Source organism: Falco rusticolus, chromosome 19 (genome assembly GCF_015220075.1).
Source record: "Falco rusticolus isolate bFalRus1 chromosome 19, bFalRus1.pri, whole genome shotgun sequence".
Lineage (NCBI taxonomy): Eukaryota > Metazoa > Chordata > Aves > Falconiformes > Falconidae > Falco > Falco rusticolus.
In genome coordinates this window covers 2,968,937-2,977,636 of record NC_051205.1, presented here as the reverse complement: position 1 = coordinate 2,977,636, position 8,700 = coordinate 2,968,937, and the positions used below count along the sequence as shown (strand labels likewise).

At 65.8% G+C, this 8,700-nt stretch overlaps 2 protein-coding genes across 2 annotated transcripts; one reads left to right on the top strand and one right to left on the bottom strand.

The window, feature by feature from the left end:
- Positions 1 to 288: 288 nt before the first annotated feature.
- On the bottom strand, positions 289 to 4,125 carry DCST1 (DC-STAMP domain containing 1). Its single transcript, XM_037371271.1, has 15 exons — positions 4,047 to 4,125; positions 3,829 to 3,954; positions 3,443 to 3,571; positions 3,223 to 3,362; positions 2,880 to 3,147; positions 2,575 to 2,718; positions 2,325 to 2,446; positions 2,091 to 2,248; positions 1,809 to 1,908; positions 1,622 to 1,717; positions 1,409 to 1,535; positions 1,158 to 1,274; positions 896 to 1,038; positions 675 to 788; positions 289 to 534 (listed from the first exon to the last, which is right to left on the bottom strand). The coding sequence occupies exons 1-15, from the start codon at positions 4,123 to 4,125 to the stop codon at positions 289 to 291; spliced, it is 2,109 nt and encodes a 702-aa protein (XP_037227168.1).
- A 525-nt stretch (positions 4,126 to 4,650) lies between these two features.
- Positions 4,651 to 8,403, top strand: DCST2 (DC-STAMP domain containing 2). Its single transcript, XM_037371270.1, has 15 exons — positions 4,651 to 4,972; positions 5,070 to 5,240; positions 5,368 to 5,469; positions 5,571 to 5,765; positions 5,869 to 5,934; positions 6,038 to 6,251; positions 6,338 to 6,495; positions 6,578 to 6,742; positions 6,847 to 7,014; positions 7,106 to 7,206; positions 7,287 to 7,417; positions 7,576 to 7,691; positions 7,770 to 7,863; positions 7,955 to 8,194; positions 8,283 to 8,403. Exons 1-15 carry the CDS (start codon positions 4,651 to 4,653, stop codon positions 8,380 to 8,382), a joined length of 2,343 nt encoding a protein of 780 aa, XP_037227167.1. The 3' UTR covers positions 8,383 to 8,403.
- Positions 8,404 to 8,700: the final 297 nt, after the last annotated feature.

Sequence of the window (8,700 nt, the reverse complement as noted above, 5' to 3'; positions counted from 1 at the left end):
CACTATCCCATACACCAGAGCCCCCCACCTTCACCATTCCGTAGAGCAGAGACCTCCACCTGCACTGTCCGTACACCCGAGACCCCTGCCTTCCCCCCCATCCATCAGAACCCCCTACCTTCACCACCCCACACCCAGAAGACCCTCCACCCCCATGGCCCTCAGAGCCCCTTTCACCACTCCGTACACCAGAGACCTGCACCCCACAGACCCCACTCCGCACCCTGCAGGGGGGGCTGCGGGGGGGGGGGGGGGGGGGGGGGGCACAGCCTTTATTGCCGGCCACCCTCAGGCCGCGTACTGCATGTCCTCCTCGCTGCTGTCCTGGGAGATGCTGCCGTCCCCAGGGGTGCAGGCGAGGCACGTGCCACCCGCCTCCTTCCAGCACTGCTCACAGTACCAAGCACCGCAGGTGGGCACCGGGCAGACCTGGTCCTGGGGGGTCTTGGGCATCTCGCACACCGTGCAGTACTGGCGCACCCAGCGGCGCAGCCACGGCCAGCGCCGGCAGCACCACTCCACCAGTGGTATCCCCTGCAGCGAGGCCAGCGCCGTGTGGGGCTTGGGTTGAGCAGCCCAAACACGGTGAAACCAACCTGGGGTTGGGGGATGGTGGCACCCACCGCCCCGGCACCCTGGTGTGGTCCCAGCCCTGCATCCCCGTCCCCACTCACCAGTCCCGGGTGCCGCTGTGCCCGCTGTCTGATGCGCTTCCGCTGCCAGTGGATGAAGCTCTGCCGCTGCTGCAGCATCTTGTTGTACAAGTACAGCACGCGGCTCTTCTCCCGCTGCGCCAGCAAAAACCATGAAGTGTGCCCGGGGACCCCCAACAATGCCCCCCCGGGCCAGCCCACGCTGTGCCAGGCCCTCAGTTGGTGCTGGCACTGCCGCTCACCTTGGGGAAGTAGAAGGCTGCGATGACGCGGCGCAGGCGGTACGTGTAGACCTGGACCAGGCAGAGCAGTGCCAGCAAGGCCAGGGGCAGGCAGCTGCCCAGGTACTCCTGCCTCTTCATGCTCTGGGGCTGCGGCAGGCAGGCTGGGGACATGGTGGCATCGCTGAGCCCCTGGGCAAAACCCCCCCAGCCCCTCTGCGAGGCAGCAGTGGCCAGGCCATGGAGCTGGGGCAGGGGGTGTCCCATCCCTGATGTGTCTCACCTATGTTGGACGTCTCCAGACTGGTGTCAGAGGAGCTGTTGAGGACACCGATGGTGCTCCGCAGGAGCCGAGCCATCAGGGATGTGCCCATCACATGGACAACCAAGTGGTGGCTGCCTGTGGGATGGGAGCATGGAGGGGGGGAAGCTGTGGGGCTGGGGAGGTGGGGGATGACCCTTGCATTGCTGCGGGGCATGCTGCGGCCATGGGGCTGGGGGCTGCCCCCTGGCACTGTGGGGCTGGGGGCTCACTCTGGAAGGAGTACTGCACAAAGGAGTGCTGCTGGATGACGCTGAGCGTGGTGAAGAGCACGTGGTCCAGGATGCAGGCAAGGACGAGGAGGACCAGGGGTGCAACGCACTCCAGCAGCTGCAGCACCTGTGGGGAGTGAGGTCTGCCGCAGCCTGCCCCCCAGCCCCAGCCCCCCAGCCCCCCAGCCCCCCAGCCCCCTGCCAGCCCCTCACCATGCTCTGCACCTCAGGCGGCTGCATGGTCAGGCGGCACGGGAAGATGATGGTGGAGACCTCTGCCCGGCGCAGGGGTAGCAGCGTCCGCTTGTGCTGGGAGAGGGGGAGCAAGGTGGCTCAGCACAGTCCCCCGGGACCCCCTGCCATGGGGGGGAGCCACCTTTCGCCCCTTCTTCCCCCTCACCTGCTTTTTGCGGCGGGCATCAATTTGGCGGAAGTAGGTGCTGATGTAGACGTTGTCGAAGGAGATGTCCTTGCAGTACTGCCTGGTGTAGCAGAACGCCCTGGCAAGAGGTGGGGGTCCAGAGGGGGACAAAGGACTGGCTGCAGTCCCCCAGGACACCCCCACCCCCTTGTCTTTGTGCCCCCCCCCCAGACTTGCTACCAAAGGAAGCCCCCACCCCTCCATTCCCTGTGGCTGGCACAGGAGTGCCTCCCCCCTACCCTCCCCCATCCTGGAGCTCACGAGATGAAGACGAGGAGGAAGGTGAAGGAGAGCAGCAGGCGGAAGAAGGTGACGGCCTGGCCCACGTAGGCACCATGCTGCTGCAACTGCTTGTTCACCTCCTCCAGCAGCTGCTCCGATGTTATGTTGGCACCCATCAGCATCTCGCGGTGCTCCTCCTGTGGCAGAGGGACTGTGGGGCTGAGCAGCATCCAGCACCCACCCTGGCCCTGGGCTGGGGGGACAGGCACCCACCTGGATGACAATGTTGGCAGTGAATTCCTGGCTGAGGCTGTCGACGGAGCTGTTCACCATGTCATACATCTGCCCGAAGTTGCCCTCCACAGGGATCCTGTCCTGGCACCAGGTCTGCATGACTGTGGGCACAGAGTGGGGACGGTGCCAGCCCAGCTGCGACCCCTGGGCATCACCCTGGGGCTGCAGGGGCAGAGCTGGAGCTGCCCCACTGAGGGAGGACAGGGTGAGGGTCCCACACGTCACCCACGCCTGGCAATGTGGCAGAGGAACTTGAACTTCATGGGCAGGCAGAGGAGGTGGCTGATGATGGGCACGGCCACTTGTGCCAAGCAAGCCTTGTATAATTCGTCGAACCAGTCCCAGCAGCGCTGCATGCCCAGTTGGATCATGTCTGGAGGACAGGCACCCTCAGCATCCACACACGCCCAGCCCCACTGGCCCCAGTAACCCAGGGTGCCCAGTGAGGCCAGTACAGGGGGGCTGCATCCACCTCATCACCTGGCCGGCAGCTGCCCACCCCACCTGCTGCCAGCCTCCTGCCCCCCCACTCACAAACGCAGCGCATTTTGGTCTTCATTTCATACAGCTGCTGGGTGCTCTGGGCTGCCTGGGGCTGCGGGTGCTGCTCGGGCTTCGGCTGCTGCCCAGGCTTCGGCTGCTGCCCGGGCTTCGGCTGCTGCCCGGGCTTCGGGTGCTGCTCGGGCTTCAGGTACTGCTGCTGCTTCAGGTCATACCCTGCCTCGCTGGCCACCTCCTCATTCAGTGCCATGAAGGCACGCGAGATGTTCTGCATCTCGGTGCTCAGCGTCTCCCCGCTCCACTGCCAGGGGGACACACACAGGCTCGTCTCCAGTCCCCTGGGCCCCCCACCACCCACTCCAGCCCCCTGCCTCACCATCAAGTCCTCCATCACTTTGCGCATGGGGTCCATCATCAACTGCCAGAGCCGGCGAGTGTGGTTGATCTGCATCTCCGTTACACAGCCCAGCATGCGCGTCACCTCCTCCAGGTTGTGCCAGGTATTGGTCACAGGCCCTGGCACCAGCAGGGGTGTTTCAGACCTCGCCAGCACTCAGGACCCCACTGGAGGGGACAGGGATGTGGGGGGACCCTACCATTGTAGATGGCGGCGAGGACAATGGAGAGGACGTAGACCCGGCCCTCCTTGCCCAGGAATTTGGGGACCATGAGCAGGGTGGCACAGCGAAAGTGGGGGGACACGGCCCAGCCCAAGGCGGTCACCCCTGCAGAAAGCGGAGAGCTGTCCCCACGGTCCCATGGAGAACCCCCCAGGTCGGTCTCCCGATGGCCCCCTCTCCCCCCCCAGTCCCCTCCCAGCCCCATCCTCACCTGTAAGCCCCCAGGAAATCCACATCTTGCTCGTGTCCGTGAGGTTCATGGGGATGATGAGGAGCCAGCAGAGCCCTGAAACACCCACAAACGTGCCCTGAGCCCTGGTGCCACTGGTCCCCCACTGTACCTGGCACAGGGGCACACTCACCAAGGCCAAAGAAGATCCCGACGCAGGCACCCAAGAAGAACTTGCTGGCACGATACTGGTCCGGCTGGCTCCAGAGGAACTGGCTGCACGGGGCAGGCAGCAGCGAGACCACCACTCGCTTCAGGGCTGAGGGGGAAGGGAGGCGTCAGCCCTGCCCCCCCCGCTGCCCACGGGCAGCCGGGCTGGGAGTGGGGGCGGGGGGGGGGGGGGAATCTCACTCGTGTTGGGTGGTTTCTGCCTCCTGGGTGCTTCTGCCCCCACCGAGCAGCCCTGCTTGGGACCCATCACTGGCTTCATGGCTCCATGCCTCGTCCTGGACACGGTGCGGTGCTCCCCAGATCCAGCAACGGTGCGGTGCTCCCCAGCACCATCAACGGTGGGGTGCTCCCCAGATCCAGCAATGGTGCGGTGCTCCCCAGCACCATCAACGGGAGGGTGCTCCCCAACACCAACAACGGTGGGGTGCTCCCCGACACCGACAGTGCTGGGGTGCTCCCCAGATCTAACAACAGTGGGGTGCTCCCCAACACCGACAGCGGTGGGATGCTCCCCTAGATCTGACAGCGGTGGGATGCTCCCCTAGATCCGACAGTGGTGGGATGCTCCCCCAGATCCGATAACAGCGCGATGCTCCCCCAGATCTGACAAGAGTGCTGCGCCCCCCGGAACTGCCGACACGGGCTGTTGCCAGGGAACGGGCGCGGTGGGCTGGGACGCTCCCGTGGAACCGGGGCATTGTGAGCCGCCGTTCCGCCCCCCGGAGCCCTGCGGCCGGCGCCAGAGCGACCGGCGGGAGCCTCGCAGAGCCCAAGCCAGGCCAGGATGTGGCTGGGCAGAGCCCTGAGAGCCCTGCAGGGGCGGCACAGCCGCGATAAGAGCCCGGCACGGCTTTCCAAGGGCAGGCAGCCCCAGCCGCCGGAGGAGGAGAGTGAGGGGCGGCAGCTGGCCCGCAGCACCGGCGGCTTCTTGCTGGGCATGTTCCTGGCCAGCCTCTACGGGGCTCTGGTGCTGCTGGCGCAGGGCCACAACGTCTGGTTCTGCCTGGTCAGCACCAGCATCCTGGGTGCAGTGCTGGGGCTGGGCATGGCCTTCTCTGGCACCATGCGGCTCACCGTGCTGCTGTCGCTGCCCCACATCTTCACCAGTAAGGAGCTGTGGGTCCTGCCACCAGAAGCTAGGGGGGGTGCTGGGGGGTGCTGGGTCCCATCTGAGCCCCAGGACTGACTGCCATGTCCCTGCAGGGGAGGGGAAGATGCTGATGCTGGTGCTGGCGCTGGGCATGGCCATGCAGGGCCCCTGCGCCAACATCCTGCAAAACTTCTCCCGGGCCGCCGAGTCGCTGTCATGCGGGGCCGAGCTCGCCCTCAACCAGACGGCCGAACGGCTGCAACGCGCCAAGGAGCCGCTGATGGGTGAGTGGGGGGCGAGGGGATGCAGGGGGATGGGAGGGTCCCTTCCTGGGGGAAGCCTGGGTAGCGCTGCCCAACCCTGAGCTGCCCTTGTCCCTCAGGGTATGGTCAGGGGTCCCTCTCTCCACAGACGTGCTGGCCAAAATCAAGGACATTGCCCAGAAAGCCAAGGTGGTGGGTGACCACGTCCGCAAATTCTTCCGTGCCATCATGGACTCTGTTAGCCACATCGGTGAGTGGGGGTGCCTGAGGGTCTCCCCAGCTCCAGCATCCCCCCTTCCTGCTTTCCCCCTGTCCCTGTCCCCATCACCCATCCCCACTCCTTGCCTGCAGCCCGAGCCCTGCGCAACGTCTGGCTGTGGCTGGCCAACATGAGCAGGGTGTGCAATCGGGAGCTGGGCACGCCGTACAACCGCTGCCTGCGCCTCTTCGACAACGCCAAGGACAACTGCGAGCGTACCATCCCCCTCCTCTTCTTCCTCTGCTACATCATCGTCACCTTCAGGACCCTCTGTGGTCTGGCCACCTGTGAGTGGGTCCCTACCCTTCTGCAGCAGGGCAAGGGGGTGAGGGGGTCAACCCGTGCCCACTGTGAGGACCCCACCCTGACAGAGACCCCCCCTCTCTGCAGTTGCCCTCATCTTCTGTGTCATCCCGGAGTACATCCAGACCTTCCTCCAGAGGCAAATTGCAGACCGTGAGTATCCTGGTGTCGCCGGGGGGGGCGGGGGTCCCTCTCTGCTCCTTCCCAGCTCTTGCCTCAGCTGCCAGCACCACACAGCCCCTTGTCATCCCTGCAGCCCTCAAGAATGCTCTGGACCGCGTCCGCCAGGAGTTTGAATTCAACATCTCGGCTGTGCACCACTTCAATGTCAGCCTCACTGCCAGCAAGAGCCTGGGGGAGGTGGCCTTGGACATCATGGAGGGCGTGCACACACAGCTGGAGCCCACCCGCAAGGTCCTGGGGATCTTCACGCACATCTCCATCTGTGCCATCATCTACCTCTACATCAAGTGAGTGGGCTGGGGTCCCGCTCTACCCCTCCCTGGGGACAGGGACCCAGCGTGCCGGTGCCCAGCATCCCCACTAATGTTCCCAGGGCGCTGCGGTACCGTCGCCGGTACCTGCAGGACGAGACCTTCGACAACGTTTACATCACGCGGCGCTTTGTGGAGATGGACCTGCTGCGGGCGGAGCAGGGCAGACCCACCGTGCTGCCCCTGAGAGGCCGGGAGAGAAGACGCTACATCCCCCCAGGTCAGCCCCAGGGGACCCCTGCAGTGGGGAGCTGGAGGGTCCCGGCACGGCATAGCCTCACGGTGCTCCCATGCCCGCCCAGCTGCGCCGTGGCTGTCGTGGAAGGAGCAGCGCCAGTATGGGATGCAGCTGGCAGGGGTCCTGCGCCATATGCTGCTGGGGATCAGCATCATCCTGGCTGACTTCGGCCTCTTCTGGCTGCTCGACCTGATCCGGCACCAGCTGGAGGGGGAGATTGTCGCCAGGGGTGAGCAGAACCCACTGTGCTGGAGCAGCACCCTTGCTGGCAGAGGCCCAGGCTTTGGGCAGGGGGTGCTCTGTTCCCCAGAACTGAGCCCTCTTGCCCCACAGCACCGGCAGTGATGGGTGTCAACGTCAACGGGACGGGCTACACCAGTGACATCTTCCGGGACTTGGTCTCTGCCTTCGGCGCACTGCAGCAGGGCAACGTCTCGGTGCTCTCCCAGCGCTGCGTCCTCCAGCCGGTGGAGCCCGACTACATCACCTACCTCAGCATGGGTGACCGGGGGTGCTGCACCTTCAGCGTGCTGGGGAGGAGGGGGGGTACAGAGGGGTGTCGCCCCTGTGTGACTCGTATTTTTCCCACCAGGACTCCTGTATGGTGCCTGCTTCTTCATTGCTGTCTTTGGCGGCCACATGGCACGGCTGCGCCGGGTGGTGTGTGCCACCTACTACCCAAGCCGTGAGCAGGTGAGAAGATTGTGTCTCCCCCTCCTCCTCACACCCCCTTGGCAGCCACTGACCCTCACCCCTCATCCCCACCATGCCAGGAGCGCATAGCCTTCCTCCATAGCACCATCCTGGCACGGCGGGCAGGGCTGGTACGCGCCCTGCGCCAAGCCATCACGCAGCGCACGGGTGATGATGGGCAAGGCAACCTGCTCCTCTTCCTCATCTCCAGGTAAGCTCTGTGAGGCTGGAGCCATCCTGACCCCCGTAAGCACCTTGTGGGACATTGCAAAAGGGTGATGCCAGCCCTGGGGGGGTCTGTGGCGAGGGCTTGCCATGCACCCCCGAGGGGTGGCATGGCCCGGTGGAGCATCAGCGCTCTGCCTGCAGGATGCCTATCCTCGCCCGGCTGGCACGGTTCCTGGGCATCCAGCAGAAACGCTGCCTGGCCTGCGGCATGGCGGAGCAGCCGGACTTCATCGCCTGCATCACGATGGGCTGCAAAGGTAGGACCCCCCCTAGACCGGGGACACCCCCTCCCCCCCCCAAATCTCCCCCCACTCTCATGTTCCTGCTCTCCCCAGGGCTGTACTGCCGCGAGTGCTACCAAACCCTGCGCAACATCTGCACCCTCTGCATGGGTCCCCTGACCTACCGGGACACAGGGGACGAGGAGAGGTGAGCAGGGGGTGCAGGGAGCCCACCAGAGCCCAGGGGGGGCCTGCGGGGTGGGGGGGCTGCAGCCCACCCCGGTGCCCCATCCCTGCAGGGACTCCAGCGATGAGGAGACGGTGGGGCTGTGGCTGGGTGCCGTGCAGGCGCTGCGGGGACAGGAGCAAGGACGGCTGCTGAAGCAGAGCATCCGTGAGGTGGCGGAGGGCCAGGGTGGCGGCCGGCGGCTGCCCTCCGAGCTGGTGGCCCGGCTGCGAGCCCAGCTGAAGGAGGAGGAAAGTGAGAAGAGCGATGGGGACAGCAGCGGGCCGGACAGTGAGGACAGCTCATTCTCCAGGTGAGGGCCGGTGGTGGCGGCGGCGGTGTCCCCAGATACCCCCAGCACTGGGGGTGCTGGTCCCTGACGCTGCTGTCCCCTGTCCCAGCCTGGACTTCAGCTACCAGGACCAGTCTGAGAGCAGTGAGAATGAGCTGGAGGAGGTGATGACCGAGCAGCCACCCAGCAGGGAGGGCAGGGCCCGGTGACAGCAGGATGGTGCCATGCGGCAGCGAGGACACCGGGCCAGGCTCCGGGGGCATGGCTGGAGCCCAAGCAGCGCAGTGGGAGCTGGGGGTGGGTGGGTGGAGGGGCTGGGGACTAAAGCAACTGGGTCCTCAAGGTGCCAGCGTCCCAGTGGCCTGAGCTGGCATCCAGCACCCCATGGTGGTCTTGGCCTCGTGGTGTCCCCAGCCCCTCGACATCCTTGTCCCCAGCCCCACAGTGCCCCCAGCCCCTTGATGGCCCCAGCCCCTGCCCTGTGGTGCCCCCATCTCCATCCCCATGCTACACCCACCCCCTTGATG

Bases quoted from the DNA above. Each gene is read 5' to 3' on its own strand.
- DCST1 (XM_037371271.1), bottom strand. From the start codon at position 4,125: ATGAAGCCAGTGATGGGTCCCAAGCAGGGCTGCTCGGTGGGGGCAGAA. The intron at 1,909-2,090 runs GTGAGCTCCAGG...ACCTCTTGCCAG, and splicing joins TTCCTCCTCGTCTTCATCTC to GGCGTTCTGCTACACCAGGC. The intron at 1,536-1,621 runs GTGAGGGGCTGG...CACTCCCCACAG, and splicing joins CGCCTGAGGTGCAGAGCATG to GTGCTGCAGCTGCTGGAGTG.
- DCST2 (XM_037371270.1), top strand. From the start codon at position 4,651: ATGTGGCTGGGCAGAGCCCTGAGAGCCCTGCAGGGGCGGCACAGCCGC. The intron at 5,766-5,868 runs GTGAGTGGGTCC...CCCTCTCTGCAG, and splicing joins CCTCTGTGGTCTGGCCACCT to TTGCCCTCATCTTCTGTGTC. The intron at 7,207-7,286 runs GTGAGAAGATTG...CCACCATGCCAG, and splicing joins ACTACCCAAGCCGTGAGCAG to GAGCGCATAGCCTTCCTCCA.